Source organism: Lepisosteus platostomus, chromosome 16 (genome assembly GCF_059453375.1).
Source record: "Lepisosteus platostomus isolate fLepPlt1 chromosome 16, fLepPlt1.hap1, whole genome shotgun sequence".
In the NCBI taxonomy this organism is placed as follows: Eukaryota; Metazoa; Chordata; class Actinopteri; order Semionotiformes; family Lepisosteidae; genus Lepisosteus; species Lepisosteus platostomus.
Genome location: NC_142626.1, coordinates 9,762,451 through 9,780,419, shown reverse-complemented (window position 1 = coordinate 9,780,419; position 17,969 = coordinate 9,762,451). Strand labels below are relative to the sequence as shown.

At 36.5% G+C, this 17,969-nt stretch overlaps 1 protein-coding gene across 1 annotated transcript; it reads left to right on the top strand.

Annotated features, from left to right (window-relative positions):
* Nucleotides 1–2,698: 2,698 nt before the first annotated feature.
* LOC148646840 (protein N-terminal asparagine amidohydrolase-like) lies at nt 2,699–17,645 on the top strand. The gene is made up of 10 exons (XM_088608988.1): nt 2,699–2,883; nt 3,827–3,857; nt 4,908–4,973; nt 11,106–11,208; nt 11,670–11,743; nt 12,280–12,333; nt 12,450–12,503; nt 14,476–14,579; nt 16,046–16,165; nt 17,294–17,645. The coding sequence occupies exons 1-10, from the start codon at nt 2,800–2,802 to the stop codon at nt 17,459–17,461; spliced, it is 858 nt and encodes a 285-aa protein (XP_088465114.1). The 5' UTR covers nt 2,699–2,799; the 3' UTR covers nt 17,462–17,645.
* The last annotated feature ends 324 nt before the right edge of the window (nt 17,646–17,969 follow it).

Here is a 17,969-nt window from a genome sequence, read left to right as displayed (position 1 = left end):
GAGACAGTTTTTCACCTAAGGTTTCTCATTACTGGAAATCAGAGAGTAAAAAACAAGAGAATGTCAAGCTCTCTTGACAAGATTCAAGTACATGATCTGGTCTTTGGTTGATCTGGACAAGGACCTCTTTGTCACTCTCTCACATAATCAATCACATAATTCTGATAAATGCCAGTGCATTCCCACGACCCCTGTCATTTAGACAACAGCCCAATCCAATTCCCAAAAAACTACAACGCACAAGCTAATCATCCTATCACGTCTCTTGCTTCTCACCGCATTTGTTATTTAAACCTCCTCAACCTTCACTTCACCACTTTGTGTTAAACAGTTTACTGTTTTCCTAAGCTCTTACCATCCGAAACCTTTGCGATCCCTTTCTTCAAGCCTCCTGGATACGACACTGATTGCCAACCCAACTCCGTCTTCGTCTTGCCCTTTGGATTTGTTCGCACCCTGGATAACAGCCCCCTGGATAATGACACTTCCTACATACCCAACTCCAACTTCGCCTTGCCCTACTGGACTTGTTCGCTACCCGACCTGCATAGGGTTCTTCACACTGCTTCTTCCACTCATGCCTGGGACTGTCTTGTGTTGTGTCTTTTTGGCCGTCCTTTCTTTATTTTCTCTGTGTCTTTTTATCCTGTGTTACTGGAATACTGTGTTACTAATCATTTGCCCAGAATATAATTAACCAAGGGAAACCAGACACATTTTGATTAATGTGTCTCAGACTTTCAAGAGGTCTGAAAACATCAATTTTTTTTTCTTACTTTGAAGCTTCCATGAACTGCAAATGCTGATATTAACTTGATAGTGACCATTATCTCTAAAGTCTTCAACAACACAATAGTCCCTTCCAATAACTGTAGCAATATTTTTACAGATTATCCTCAGTATCAGACAATGTAATGGGTAAAGATTATTCCTCTCAGACTTAATTTGCTACAAGAATTATATTATAGACTAATTAAGGACAAAAACATATTGCATTTCAACATTTTGTCAACAAATCATTACAGAATCTCATCATGTTCTATAAAACTTGATTTTTAATCAAACAGTTTTAGTTTAATGTAATGGCTATTTAGTACATTACTAAATGTACTAAGATGAAAATGTAAAAGTTGCTGTAGGTCACAAAAGGTCAGATTTAATTTTAGTTCTCTTTGTGTTTGATGTGGAGACTATAAAATACTTTTTGCTTAAAACTTATTATTAATGTGTTCAACTGATAACTAACTAATAACTTTGTAACATAGTGTCCTTGTATTCTTACATTTAAAAACAGGAAAAAATGGAAAAAAACAGGAAAACAAAATTGCATATTTAAGGTACTGTATTTCAGAACTAAAATCACATGTTTAAAATATGATATGTAACAGATCTGAATGCTGTAAGAGTTTCTGGACTTGTTGTAAGCCTGTTTGATGGTATCTGTATAAAAAGGTTTAGCTACTGAGCCATTTTCAGCTACTGAGTCATTTACAACTGACAATACCTTAAACAAAACAGGGAAGGTAACACTGATTTAAATTTGGTAATAATTTACAGTAATTCAGTCGGGAAACCACAGCACAGTGAAAGTGAAAGTCTGCGTAGCTGTTCTGTGTTTGATTCCAGAGTGGGGCCCTCTGTGTGTGTGATTTGAATGGTCTCCCCAAGTTCATGTGGATTTGTACCATGTTCCACACACCCCAAGTCTCTGAAATATCTTTATGTTGTTGTGTGTGAGTGTGTCCTGTACAGGGTGTGCTCTGTACTAACTGAAAGGGCTTTGTGTCAGTATGACCCCGAGCAGGAATAAGCAGTTTTCTTAAGAGACAACTTCTGTAGGGGATTAATGAAGCTTGGATTGAATTTCTGTGAAACTGAAACTCCTTTTTCCTTATCAAGTGATGTGCAGATAATTTCCTGTTTTTTAGGATCATCTATCTATATTGATGGTGCCACAATTATGCAATGAAGTTGCTGGCTGATTTTATTTGGTTGCACTTTAGGAAAAATGGCTTTACAGTACCACACAACTGCTACAACTATTGCAAAAAATACAACAAAGGTGCTTGTTGCCTAAAAAGCTTTATTACTATCTATTATATCCTCTATTAAAGCAGAGAGTGTTCAGTGTGTAACAAAAAGTGTATTTCCGATGTGTGTATTTAAAGTTTCCATCTGGTGTCACGTTATGTATTCTATGTAGTATAAAGTTGAAACCATCTTACTAATTAGGGCTAATCCTATAGTTAGTACAACGCTTATTACCAAACGTCCTTATGCTGGTTTCATCTAATTTTCTTATCTTTCTTAAGCTGCAGCATAGTATACATTTAATATATTGACCTCCCACATTTTTTAATATTGATTTATTTTCATTTAAATATTCTGTTGTTGGTAACAAGGACAATATATTTAAAATATAAAATCTATTAATATTTAAATACATTAAAATGTATTTAAATGCACCCTAATACTCTATAGGTAATGAATGTAAATATATATGTTTATAAAAACATTAAAACACTTATTTTATGTAGGTCAGCTAAGAAGAAACAAAATCAGAACTAGAAATGACTAGTTTTGCTTTGGGTGTGCTGAAACGTTTAGTGAATTACACAACTACCTAACAAGGAAGTAAAGTAAATTCTAAGAAACTTAAAAAAAATACCTAGCATGGATTAAGCAAGTCAGCAGGTCAGCAGGTCATGTCCTCCTGTATAAAAATGAAGATTTGTGTTCTAAGTCACCATATAATCAACGATCACTGATTCACTTACAGTAACAGTCCAAATCAGCACCATGCCCCTGTCTGTGAAACACAAGTTGGTTGAGGACTTTGAAACTATTGAAGAATTCTGGGCAAAATATGGAGAAGATTTACAGGTACTTTACAATGCTTTTTTATATATCTTGCAAAAAAATAAATTATCGTAACATAAAAGTAAAATAAAAAATGCATATTGGAACCTTTTACAGCATACATGGCACTGTATAGGAAGAAACGTAAAACATTTAACTTTCTGTCAAAGCTCTGGAATTGAATACATGTACTATTTTTGTTTTCCATGCTAGAATACTTTACTATTCATATATTATTCATAATTAATCAAATGCTTAATAAACGCATATAGACTCTGTTTATCCAGTATACTACATTTTAAAATATCTTGGAAATTATGCTGTGTTCACATTCATGAGATTGCCACCCAATCAGTGGTTCCAATCAATATTTAAGTATAGTCTTAAAAGATGTATTGGACAATTTGTGCTTATAAATTGTATACATATGAGCATTTCATTTGTGTAATTTAATTTGATGACAGAGTATCTGCATTAAAAACTAACCGCTGACAGCTGAGTGAATTTTGAAATGACTGCTTGTATAGTATTGTATGTTTTAATAGATAAACGATATCGTTTCATCAATCACAGTATTGATAAGCGTGAGGCATGCATGAAGCACAGTTACAAAACAGTGCTGGCAATGCAGACTATTATGTATCAAACTAATCTGTTTGAAGTGTAATCCATGTATAGAAACCGAGGTAAAGGAAGACTTTCTGCTGTCTTTCTGCTGTCTGCCGTCATGCTTTTTTCAGCAGTTTGGAAACTTTGGCATTTGCGGAGTGATTCACAAAACTTTGATGCAGTCTCAAACTGTCTCTGGGTATTTTAAAAGTCATTCAAAATCCTTTTATACAAAAGCTGGATTTTCCATGCAGTGACAATAATTTTGTGTTACAGCTAATTTTGTGTTACAGCCAACAAATTCAAGCAGCAACCTGAAGTGAAAGAGCAACCAAATTATCTGCTTTATGTTTCTCAGAGAGAATATGCAACGATTGACCTTAGTAAAGGTAGAATCCTGAAATATATTTTATATTAAAAAACGTTTTTTCCATATGAGTTTACATTCCATGAATCTGCAGTTTGTTGGGAAAGAGGTAGCCTTTGTTGTTGTGTTTTCAAAGAAGTTTCATATTGTTCCTAAGGTATTCTTAATTGCACCACTTCTGTTGAGTTATATTGAGTGATGGTGCTCTAGCTGTTATGCTTTGTAATATAAAGGAAATTACAAAACATAACAAAATAATGACTTTTTATGATGATTTGTTTATTGTCTTTTATGAAAAGGTGTCAGAATCACTCAAAACAGGGGGATCTCATGAGGGCTTAAGCAAAAGAAATAATGTAGAACAAAAACACAAGTACAACTAAAGTTAGATGATCATAAAGGAAAGCAAATACATACTGTATAGCCCCATTGCAGGAGAGTTGACTACAGATTTTACAGTTTAAGATGATGGGAAAGAGTTGAAAAGATGGAGATGGGGAAAAAAAGGGGAGCCGAGATGGGGTGGAGCTGGGAAGGATTTTATATCCATTGATGAATGTCATTTAAAAACAGATGACAAAACATGAAATCACTTACCACTTACAATTTACTCAACGTTTTAATTTTGTGAATAACTTCAAATACATGAGCAGTGACCTGTGCTGTGGACTGATATGGTAGCTGGGACATTTTATGGAATAATAATAAAGTTTCTTATAAAGTGGACATTTTGTTACATCAAAAGATTTAATGCCAACCTTGAAATATGACCCCAAAGTACAACTGAACCATCTGGGAATGTTCGTTTCTATACTGAGTCAACAGCATATATCAAGTTCTTTAAAGACAATTTAATAATATTATAGGAGACAGGAAGTGTTAACAAAACTAAAAAATAGCTATTTTTTCATGTTTATATCCATCTTGAATGGATAACAAATAGTGATAATCATTGTTTGACTATAAGGTGAAGTATTTTAAAAAAGCACATAACAAATATAGGGAGAAAAGAAGCCAAACAAAGACTGAGGGGCAAAGAACATTTTGTGACATTTCTTTCCAACTGTTACAGGACCTGTGACTAGAATCGGAAGTGATGAGGCAACCACCTGCCACATTATTGTCCTCCATTGCCCAGGTTAGTTACTGCTTAACTGGAGCAGACAAGTAAAAGTAGCAAGACATTATTTTTAAAAAGAACTCTACAAGAACATGGAAGCAATGTTTTCTATTTCAGAAAATAGCAACGATTATCTTTCCTTTACATTCTGACAGGACTTTTCTGACATTTGGCTAATCTAGCCTGCTTGGTAGTGAGTACCTAACTGGTCCAAGAATCTAATCTAGCCATTTCCTGAAAGCAGGGACACTTTGTTATACGAAGAGTTTATACTAAGCATAAGAATGAGATCAATTAGCTGCTTGCAACTACAGATGCAGCCATTCAAAATGCGCGGTAAAAACCCGCGGTACAGTAACCTACCCACAAGCCACCGCGGGGCACCGGAGGGCAAGTGATTGGCTGGCCAAAATGACCGACAGGGGCACTCGTGGTGCATTGGTTGGTAGTGCAAAGATTTAATAATTTAATGTCTTTACTGTGCACATTTTAATCCGCGTAGTTTTGAATATTTATATGGATTTTACCACTAAAGGGACATTTTAGTAGCTGAGCATAAAAAGAAGAGGAGCATAACACATCTGAAGGTCATAAACGATATTAATTTAGGAACATAAACATTACTGTATGTATGTAAACTATACTGTGTATGGCTGGTCTTGGTAGTTTAAAGAAAAAATACACACCAGTCTTCCATTTCTCCCTAAACAGTTTAAGCATGAAAGTTTTATGAAACGGTACCCAAATATGCGATTGCTGTATAGAATGAATTTTAATTTTAAAAAATTATTTAACACGAACATTAAGCCGTTTACATCTTCCGCCTGAGAACAGTCACCCGTTGCTACCCAACGCAGAAACACAGCCACTAACTAGCAAAGAGAGGACATTAGCTAGCCAATATGATAAAGAAATAAATGATTATTTTGTTTATTTCTTTTGCACATTTATTTGAACATTTCCATCGATTGTACAAGCACTTGGAAACTGTCCAATCCCTAGTTCATCAGGCATTTTCTTTTACGCTGCGGGCATTCTCCCGGTCTGTGTCTTCTAGGATATAATGCCAGCGCTTTTTTGTTAAATTTGTGTTTCCAATAACGCCACAGCAAACTCTTGTTTTTATGTCCACTATAACAGATCTCTTTTGCTTTTAACCGAGCATTTAATAATTTCCTAAAATGAAAATGATTTACTTTATTTCCCTCACGGGATCAATAAAAGTATCTATCATCTGTCTAAACTATGGGACAGAATTCTGGGGTCTCCCCATACCAGAGATTATGGTAGGGCTTCAGAATGGTGATTGGCTGACACCATCTGACACCCCTCTGATTGGAGAAAAAAGACGTGCTGGTTTGCTATACATACTGTACCAGGAAGAGGATTTCTTTCTATTCAAAACGTGTATTTTAAAAGTTTAAGAAGTAAAAACCTTACAGCGTACACAGATTTCTAAACTGATCAGGATCGTTATCTTTGTCTTATGCATAATAATGTTCACCGCTCTGTCCAGCAAATTAATAATAAACTTTATTTTATATAGCGTTTTAAACGAATAAGTAATTAGATTGCTCATAAACCTAATCACTTGCTTTTTCTTTTTATTTAGGCTCAGATTTCAACTATAGATCGTATTATTAATAACCATAATAACAACCAACCAACAAAAACAGCCATATAAACATAATACCAACCAAAAACATAGATAACAACCACAATACAAAATCAAATAATCAAACCATTTTACTCTCGCAAAGTCCTCCAATTATCATAATCCCGCCCCTTATGCAAAACCAAACCTTCCTCCCATCCCAGTTTATCCTGTTTATCATAAACAAAATCCACCTAAATTTTCAACATAAAGCATTACACAAAATCAATACCTCAACACTCCATACTCAACAACGATAATTCACAAACAGCCAGAATATGTAACTACACATTCCCAAACAGACCTAATTTCCATAGCCCCGCCCCTTATGCAAAACCAACATCCCTCCCCTGTTCTCTCTCTCCCCTGGCGGTTGTAATTGTTTTTATTTTCAAATAAATTTTAGCAAAGTCATGTATTTTAAAAATCTTAAGATTTTTATATTTATGTCTTTATTTAGTGGTTTCATTAGTGACAAAGGCTAAACTGATTCTTCTGGAAGCCAGTTTCCGCCAGGGAGTAAAAAAAAAAACACACTATGGTATTCTCTCCAATGCAGTGCAGTTAAAAACATACCTCTGATGCTGCTCCTAAATGAATATCGTTTATGACCATCAGAAGCTTTATGCTCCTTTTCTTTTTTCCAGTGGATTGAACAGGGAGAGGCATTTCATGATGTACTTTTCACTGATGAAACAACAGTGGCCCTGGAACAGTTTTCAACCAAGTCGTTTTATAAAAAGGGGAGATATGTACACGTTACTGAAGCTAAAAGTTTAGCCTTTGTCACTAATGTAACCACTAAATAAAGACATATAGAAATCCCTACGTTACAGACTGTATATGACTGGTATTGGTAGTTTAAAGAAAAAATACACACCAGTATTCCACTTTCTCCCTAAACATTTTAAGCATCAGAGTCTTACATGTGGTTATTTCGAAAACGTTTGTACGTGCTCCTTCTGACCATGTTACTGTTTACTGTTACTGACCATATTAAGTTTAAGTGCCTGTGGGCACTTTTCCTGTCCGTGGGGGGTGGACCGTCTTTCATTAGAAGGTTAGTCTGTTCTACTCTGAGAATGTAGAGGGGGCGGAAAGTGCCCGCGGTCATTTAATTAGTATTAAAATTCACACTGATTCCCTTGCGAAGATACGGACATAGGAATATTCGTGCGTGGTCAAAAAATGGCATAAAAACGACAAAGTGAAGGCTGTGAAAACATTCACAATGTACTTTATACACAAAGCAAATATACCCCCCCCCCTCTCAATTCAATTCAAGCTGCTTTATTAGCATGACAGATGGGTACAATCAGTGTTGGGTATTTACTTTGCTTTGAGATGCCACTTTTAAAAGTGATATATAAAATCAAGGCTTTAACTTGCTTTAACTCCGCAAGTCTGAGTTCTCGTGTCTGTCCTATCCGAACTCGAAAGTATTACAATATTTATCTTTATAGCAGGTGGTGTACAGCTTTTTAGTATAGATTACACTTTTCTAAAATGTATTTAAAAAATAAAAATGATTACAATCTAATCTTTGCACGTTTGATCACAAAATAAATTTAAACGGGGAGAAAGCTATGCTGAAAGTTTATTAAGATACTTAGAAGACAAAGATATCAATTTATGTTGCATTTGTCTGATTGTGAATCAAAAAACACATATATTTAAACCCGCATTTGCGATTTAAATCAAAACGTTATTTAAATCAATATAAACGTTTATATTGTAACGCCTAGGTGACTATTCATTGTTATTAAAATGACTTAAATTTGATCATGTTGTGATATTTAGAAATATAAATTTGTTTGGTGCGAGTGAGGTTTTATTTAATCTCTGACTCAGTGATGGCCTGGCATGGTGAGGTGCGCTGGCAACTATGTGGTGTTACGCAGTGGTGGCCTGACACGGTGAGGTGCCCTGGCAGCTGTATGATGCAGTGGTGGCCTGGCACGGTGAGGTGCGCTTGCAGCTATGTGACGCAGTGGTGCCCTGGCACAGTGAGTTGCGCTGGCAGGTGGGTGATGCAGTGGTGGCCTGGCACGGTGAGGTGCGCTGGCAGCTGTGTGATGCAGTGGTGGCCGGGCACGGTGAGTTGCGCTGGCAGCTGTGTGGTTTGACGCAGCTGGTGGCATGGCACAGTGAGGTGCGCTGGCAGGTGGGTGATGCAGTGGTGGCCTGGCACGGTGAGGTGCGCTGGCAGCTGTGTGATGCAGTGGTGGCCGGGCACGGTGAGTTGCGCTGGCAGCTGTGTGGTGTGACGCAGTGATGGCATGGCACGGTGAGGTGCGCTGGCAGCTGTGTGATGCAGTGGTGGCCGGGCACGGCGAGTTGCGCATGGCAGCTGTGTGTCATATAAACCTAGAAACATATACGTGAGCAGACATACCTCTCAAATACTGTAAGTCAAGTTAAAAATATCTCAAGACCGATTCTGGTCGTAATGAAACCATGTTTCGTGTATGTTTTCTTTTTCATCTTGAAATAACTCATTTCTAAATACCTTTTTCAGTGTTAACATCTTGCAGCAACTTTGCGACAAAATATACACTCTGACAGTTCATCCTGCTACCAACATTAAATAAAACAAATCTTAAGATTTCTATATTTATGTCTTTATTTAGTGGTTTCATTAGTGACAAAGGCTAAACTTTCTTGGAAAAATGTATTTTATGTGTTGCGGAAAAAACTGACTTGCTTTAACAAAATATGTTTACAAATCCTTTCACCTGGCATTTTCGTAGTTAGAAATTATGGAACGCTCTGTTAAAAGCAAGGGAGTTTTTATGTCCGCTGCAGTTCTTTTGCAACATGAATATAATTATATCGTTTTTAATTTCTTGAGATACGCGATTCCATATTATATTCCCTTTTAATCAAATTCTAAAAGTATGCTTGTTGACTCCGGTATCACGTTAGTTAAAGACTTCGAAGCTTACAATGTTTAGGGAGAAATGGAATACTGGTGTGTATTTTTTTCTTTAAAGTACCGAGACCAGCCATATACTGTATGTTTATGTTAAGATTTCCCTTCAGTGGTAAAATTAGATATGAATATTCAATACTTAAACGGGCACAGTTAAGACATTAAATATACATATACATATTGTATACAGTACAGTTTGCATACGGTAATATGTTTATGTTACGCGATTAAAAAATAAATAAATAAAACTGAAAGGTCCAGCACCAGCTGGATTCAAACACACAACCTGCCAGTTGGTAGTCACGCACCTAGACCAGTAGGCTACAAGACAGCTCGCATGATCAGGTAGGCGAAACAGCCCTACACAGCCCTGCCGCAGTACACGGATATAATCATACCGTTATTAAATTCTTGAGATACGCGATTCCATATTATATTCCCTTTTAATCAAATTCTAAAAGTATGCTTGTTGACTCCGGTATCACGTTAGTTAAAGACTTCGAAGTGTGTATTTTTTTTCTTTTCATGATAGGTGTCGCATTTTAAATCATTTTCGTAGTTTGAAATTATGAAACGCCCTGTTAAAAGCAAGGAAGTTTTTATGCCCGTTGAAGTAAAACAAAATGCCTGACAAAGTATGGCTTGGACAGATTCCAAGTGCTTGTACAAATGTGCTAAAGAAATTATACTTCGAGTGTACAGCTTGTCCAAAGTCATCCATTATTAATACTATTAGTAATATCTTCAGTAAAGGCTTTGATGCATAAATATTTCTGATAAAGGTAGGTTGTGTACTTTTGTCCAACTGAGCAATCTTGCTTTCATAAAATATACCAACATTTTAATGACTGATGATTAACATGCTGTAATACACAGTTCAAAATTAAAGGCTCAAATGCTGTACATGAGAGGTTAAGCTCCCCCTGGCGGTTTTACAAGGCGACGCCGGATAGTTAATCACTTGACACACGTGAACCGCGTGATACCCCGGTGGGCGTGTCGCGGTATGCCGCGAAATACCTCACCCATTTTGAATGGCTGCATCTGTAAATAGGACATGAATGGTTTCCTCTCATTTATAGTCTTCATAGTGTCCTTAGATTTTTTGATTACTTGCTCAGATTTACTTATACACAAGCAAGAATTTGTTATTTTATACAAAACAATAAATATGTTGCTAAACTGCCAAGCTGAACACTCTTCAGCAAAAAACAGTTCAGCTGTCACACATATGTAGTAGTGTTCTTGATTATTTAGTCAGGAGTCACGTTTACCATCCTGCACACCACTGTGCATATTTTACTGTTGTAAGTTTTCCTATCAAAACCTTTCTGGGATATTCTTTCTGCTTTACAGGTAATTGTTCAGCAATGCTATATCTCACACAACCCAACTTCATATGGGTAAAAAACAAAACATTATCAGCATCAAGCTAAATATTTTGCTTCAGTAACTCATAATACTCTGTCCCTCTGATAGATAAAATAATATAATAGTTGTTTTCACACTGGACATTTCACAATGCCAACATTTACTACTAGCTGACTGCTCTGCTCTTTTTCAGGCACTGGCAAGGTCAGCTTGGCTCACATTGATGGCTCCAAAGTGGGTGTTGGAGTGAAAGCATTGGTTGAAGAGATGAAAAAACAATGCAAGGATTTCTCACAGTATGTAATTACAAATAACAATCCTTATAATAGTCCTACACATCAATATTCTAAGACTAAACAGTAACTGTAATATTATGTGTAGCTCAGGAGTAGCATACATGCAGAAAGTAAATTTCTTGGTGCTGACTATTATACTCCAGGTCTTGCTTAGTTAGAGAGATCTGATGAAAGTATCCATCCATCAATGTAGTAGTCAGGATACAACCTGGACAGGACACCAGTCCATCACAGAGTACACAAACACAGACAGACGAGCTCACACCAGAAGGAAACCCACACAAACACAGGGAGAGCATAGAAACTCACACAGATAGCACCCAGGTCCAGAACTCAATGCAGGGCTCCAGCAATACAAGCCAGCAATGCTTACCATTGTGCCACCCTCTGCTGAAACCATGCTTCACAATTTTACAACTGGTGGCCGACTTTAAAGAAAGTGTTGTTTTTTTTTACAACAGGCTGGATCTCTACATGGTTGGGGGATTCTTTGATAAGAAGGGGATTTCCCATGACAACACCATGAAACTGCTTCGTGAGTGAAATTGGCTTAACAGTTGTTACAGGCTGTAACAGTGTAATTCAAATTAGAATCTTATCAGATCATAAACTTTGATGTTATGTATAAAGTCCTGGTCTCTATTATAAATTTTACTTTTGAATTTCAGACCAGAACATAAAGTTATAAATTGTTCCTATAAGCATAGCAAAACTACAGGAAATCAAAGGTGCATGTTTTTTTTAATTAAAACATTGTGATGGCTTGCTTATCTTCAGAGATTAATTTCATGATCCACATATCTCACAGATCTAAAAACAGGATTAGTGGAGTGGATGGTTCGAAGGTGCACAAACAAAAACAGAAATAAAACTATCAATCAATCCATTTACTATTTGCTTCACACAATGCAGGCTTACAGAGCCTTACAGCCAGCAATTCGCACAAGATGGGGTACACCCTGGTCAGGACGCCAGTCCATCACAGGGCACACACAGACTCATAGAGGCAGAATACACATTTTAACAGACTTTCTTACAGGTATCCTTCCTTTCTCATTGGTGTAATTGCAGGTGAATTTATGAAGCAAGACTGCCAAATTGAACTTCAGCTGGCCTGTGTGTCAGGTAATGCTGCAGACCCAGAAACCATGTGTAAAGTTTTTCATAAGGAACATGTGGATTGGTTTCTCAGTCTCCCACAGGGTGGCTCCAGGCTTATATTTTCCTTTTTTTTTTTCTAGAGATGAATGATGTTAACAGACAGGGGAATCACTGGCCAGTGGTATATGGTGTAGGTAAGACCATTTATGCATTTAAAGCTATGAATACAGACTCAAAAGACATGCAGAAAGAGCATAATCAAATTATTATTCAGCATTAAACGAGGAGAAACAGAATTGAATATGTGAAGGAAGGATATGTCAAAATTGCCTAAATGTTATAACAAACTGCACAATTACTTTCAGAATTCTTGAACAGTACATATAAGGTAAGAAGACACTGTCAAGCTTGGACTGGGACTGACTTTCATCCCACCGTTGTCAATGGCAACCCCAGCACTTGCACGAGCCCACAACCAACTACTGAGCATGTGCACACAAGGCCAAGGAGCCTGTCAGTCACATTCCAGCCACATTCCAGCCATCAAAGCAGGTCTTCATCAGTTTAACAAACTGCTTATTTAAGGCAGCTCATTCCATTCTATGTGTCTGTGCATGCCAATGCTTCACTTTTCTCCTGAAAAAAAAAATACTCCTACATGACCACTGATACAGTGGAAATCATTTTTTTCTTTTTTTCTGCCAGTGCTCTCCGGATTCTCCAAAGGCAGTTCACCATTTGTTTGACCAATGGTATCCCATCTTCCAGCAGTTCCATCTTTTTCCCCAATGGGAGCCTCATCCATTTTTATGACATTCCTCTCTCATTTTTACCTCATTCCCTCTTGCTTACTTTCAGGCAGTCTATTACTTTAGCCCTTTACACCACATTACCTGTCTGCCCACATTTTCTCTCTCTCTTTATTTCCAGACATGCCCGAAGTTATTCGCTTGGGCTTCAGCCAGTCCCCTGGCTGCAGCTATTTTTTTCTAAAAAAAAGCTACAGTATGACACTTTGAGTATGAGTATCTGTATAATGCCTGATAATTGAAAGACAAGATTGTCTTGAGTTTTGTTCTGATTCCAGCCACTAAAAAGGAGAACTGAGTGAAAGATCTCAGGAAATCACCTCATATTTGCTTTAGATAATAGCCAGGCTTTCTTGGCACATTAAAATGTCATGTATGGGGTAACAGTTTATTCAGAACTACTGTTTGCTTTTAATCCAATGTACAACACCTAGCAATTATAATGGGTGTCAGGACACTTTTCCTCCCGGCTGCAGGTTCTTTTTATCTCTCAGAACTACTAGTACATCCACAGACCAGACAAGACAGTAATCATCTAAAATATCATATTTTATTACAGTATTCTGATCTTCCCATCACATAAACATAACACAGTCATTCCTATAACTACACACCCAATGCAAAGAGCACATGAAATGACTCACTCATAGAGCAGTCAAGGGTTCCAGTTACCAGAACAAATGACCCAAATGATCAGTCTGTCACTGCTTCTCTCCGGAACCTGCCTGTGTCTCCTTACGCCACGGTGAACATCCCTAGAGGGATTGGATTCATCCTCAGAGGGATTGGAAGTGTGCCTGTGATGTCTTGGGTAGAGGCAGAGCTAACTGCTCAGGCCTCATTGAGGAACTGGCTGAACAAGATGGGGAGGTTTACATACATTGTGAATTTACACCCTGGTCCAGAACCCCCTTCAGGTAACAGGCACAGTCAAAGCTGCCTTGAAACCCCACCCCACCAAAGTGTGTGGTAATTACCTGGCATCTGTGCTATGTGGACCTTTGGTCAGGGTAAGAAGTTCAGAGAACAACGTGGGAAGTTCAGAGACCAAGGCATTGCATTAACACTTAGGGCGACACTGCCCATTCAATGACCACTTATGACCAATCAGCCCCAGGCATCTTTTGTCCCACACCCATTATTTTTCACCCTGTGACAAAAATAAGGCAGAAGAACCAAACCAAGGGGAAAATTTAGGAAATTAAGGTCACACAGTGTGAAAATGACTCAACGACAAGGAAAAAATCACTTTGCGTCTTACCTTTATTGACATCTGCCTACAAGAAATAATTGCAGCTCTCATCACCAATCGATTTAAATAATGTCTATTTTTCCTTTACATCTATCCTCTTTCTAGGTGTGAAGATGGATGGTAACTCTTTTCACATCTATCCAGCTACATTTCCTGATAAGGGCCCTGATGCCACTCTGAGAGGAGCAAGACTGACAGTCGACAAGATGGTATAAAAAGCTGTGTCATAGTACAGTCTGGGTGATCTCAGAAGCTGCTCAAAAAGAAGCAGCAACACTTTGCGGCCCCCACACATTCTGAAACACAGAATCACAATGCACGTAGAAAAGCATTGTGTTTAAAAATACCGGAGGATATTGTGAGCGTATAGTACAGTGGGTCATGTTGACCACTGGTTACTAGAAATGATCAACTCAGGCAATATCCTTAAAGGAAAGTGTCAGTGTTTTCAGAATACCCCTTTTATATAGTCTGAAGACTTATCATTTGTTTCCATTAGAGTATGACATTGGTGTTTTTTTATTTCAAAATCACTGTGTGCTGAAATGCAAATAAGATTTTAAATGAACTTGGAGGAAATTGCAGATTTACAGATATTAAATGTGGTCTTCTTTTTCAAAATAAATGAAGATTTTGCACAAAAAATACCACCATAGATAGTAGTGCAGTGGGAAGTATTGTCTCCATCTTTTTTGCCTATAGGATGGTCTCAATGGCAGCTCAGAAACAGGAAACAAAATTGATTTGAAGATGCACCTGAGTTGACTTGTTGGATACAGATACCGAAAAATCAGTTAATTTTGAAACCTAAATTAAAACAGATTGTAGGACTTCCAAATTTTTGGCAATTATTTTTGCCATCAAAATGCGTGTTTTGTGTGATTGGCTTTGATTTACAGTCTGGATCCTGACTATGATTCACCAGTCATTATGTACAGGCATTGTCTTACGCTGGGCAAAGCTATATCTTACACTGGTCAGCAGCCTGTATCATTGAACAGTCTTTGTCCTCTAACACTGATTTTAAAAGTTTGTATTCTTAATATGTGGTATTATATTTGTATGAATAGAAGTTTGGACAATGTTGGGGCACTTTAGAAACTATTGGGGCAGTTAATAAATAAAACTTTGTTTTCCAACAACCTTTGCAGAAAATGTTTTAGTAACATTATACTGTTCTAAAATGCAATGAGTACAGAGGATTTATAGATTTATTTATGTGGATCAAACATTGTTTAAGAAAGAGGAGAACACCATCTATATTAATTTTTTGGTCATTTGAGGCTTACTTAAATATCACCTAAAGCCTATTGGTAACATGCGCATATGTCTGTGTAGAAAAAGGCTTTAATGTTTTAAGTTAAAAGTTTTTTGGTATTAAAAAATGCACATCTATATATATATAGGTGCAACTGTTATTTATATTCATCAGCAAAATTTGTATTCATATTGATTGAACATGTATTTATAGAGATTTTGTATATCTTGATAAAATACATTGTAAAATATAATGATTTAAGTAGCTACAATAAAGACTATTTCATTGGAATCAGTAGAAATCATCAGACTTTTACAGTAAGATAGTGGTGTTGACAGAAAGGTGTGTACCAGTGCTTTGCATTTACTTGTAGTTCCAGAAGAATAAGTTGGAATTTTTTTTATGTTTATTCTGTAGATGCGTAGAGTGTACGACACTGAGAAAAACATGCTGATGGTTGGACCTTACAACTTCTTTGAAAATATTTTGAAGACTGACGATGACAGCCGTGATTTGACAGATGAGGAGATACGAAGGGTACATTTGATCTGTTGATATATGTTTATATATGATGCCAAGTCTAAGATTTGATTTCTACATGTGTCCTCACACACTTTTAATCTTTGTCATATATACATAAAATAAACTCAGAAATACTATTTCTGTGTATGTTTGGCAGTAGAAATGTGGTTTAAAAACAATAAGGTATTCATTTTTTAATCTTTGATTACAAGTATCCCTTCTGAAAATATTAAAGAAGGTATAAGTATTATCCTTATTTTGTTCTATAACAATGACTTCAATTACAATCATTCTGAAATATCAAAGTAGTAGGAAACAGCTTCACAGAAATAGGTAATAGGTTTATTCCATGCTGAAAAAAAGAAGAAAGAGAACACAACGTTTCGGCCGTGGAGCCTTCTTCAGGTGTGGACCTATTTCACAGAAATAGGTCCACTTTGGTAGTGTGAACAAATATTATACAGTACATTTCACTTGGGAAATTTACAGTTTCACGAAGATATGCTCAAAAGGGATCTCAATGTTTATTTAGATGATTCTATTAAAGACTATAAAGGAATGAGTTAAAAATAAATTATAGCATACAAAGTGAAATTTAAACTTATGCATGTTATGATTAAATCTTACTATGCACTAATCAGACTTAACTTATAGTAGTAGAAAGAGTTCAAAGTGTACCAAATAAAATGGTTACTGATCTCAGGGGTCAGGCCATACATTTATTAACCCCTCTAAGGAGTTAACGGCTATCAAAATAGCAGGAAAGGCTTGAGTATAAAAGGAAAACAATGGGTTTCTTTAATCATCTGCTGAGTTAATCACATGAACTACATGTGATTTGACTGACTGATTAGATGTGTGGATAAATGATTTAAGCTTGGGATTGTCTACAAAATAAGCAAGTCAGGCTCTGCAGCTACAGTATTTCACAGACAGGTGTCAGTAATATTATTTGTCTGAAAATGTTTTATATGTATTGACAAATACTACTGTACTAAATACAATAGAAGCAGAGGTGTAAAGAACAGAACCAGTTAAGTAAAGGACTTGACATATCAATACAACCATAATATGACCATAATCAGAATATTATGATATAATATAATGTACATGACATTCATTCTGTTTTCATATTTTCTACAGGCTTTTTCAACCTCACCTCTTGTTGAAAGGCCAGAATTCGTCCAAATGATAAAGGAGCAGTACAAGTATCTTGCAGACCATTTGAAGCTACAAATAATACCCAGTGTTCCTATTGGATATATAATGAACCATGGAAAATGGATTCCATGCACTAACAAAATACAGTAACACATTATAAAAGAAAATAAGTGACACGACTGCATTTACTTCCCAAGTCCCTCAACTAAAAGAATGTTACTAAAATTCAAAGAGTGATGGGTCAGATCACTTAATGCTTTGATCACAAAAAATAAAAAGAATGTTGATTTCATTCCTGCTACATTTACAAAAATAAAGAGGATTTTGAAAATAACTTGTTTTAATTATGAAAAACTAATTGATGGCTTCTTGATAATGATTGCTTATTGATGGTGTAGTGTGCTCTCACGAGGCACCAGTTCTGTAGGGTTTGGACATTTATTGGGACAATTATTAATTGTAGCCGTAAATCACAAAATGATTCTTTTGATGGCCTTAGAATCCAACCATGCAATATAACTCAAACAACGCACACACACACGGGTACTAATACACGAGGATACATTTATTAATACATAAAATATGCATATAAACCTTACAGATCTTATTGTGAGGGTTCTCAGAATACAAAAGGTATATATTCATTCAGACCATTCAT

What these genes read in the sequence shown, in the direction of transcription:
- LOC148646840 (XM_088608988.1), top strand. Translation starts at nt 2,800, where the DNA reads ATGCCCCTGTCTGTGAAACACAAGTTGGTTGAGGACTTTGAAACTATT. An exon ending in AATATGGAGAAGATTTACAG is followed by an intron (nt 2,884 to 3,826) that starts GTACTTTACAAT and finishes TATGTTTCTCAG; the next exon opens with AGAGAATATGCAACGATTGA. An exon ending in TATTGTCCTCCATTGCCCAG is followed by an intron (nt 4,974 to 11,105) that starts GTTAGTTACTGC and finishes GCTCTTTTTCAG; the next exon opens with GCACTGGCAAGGTCAGCTTG.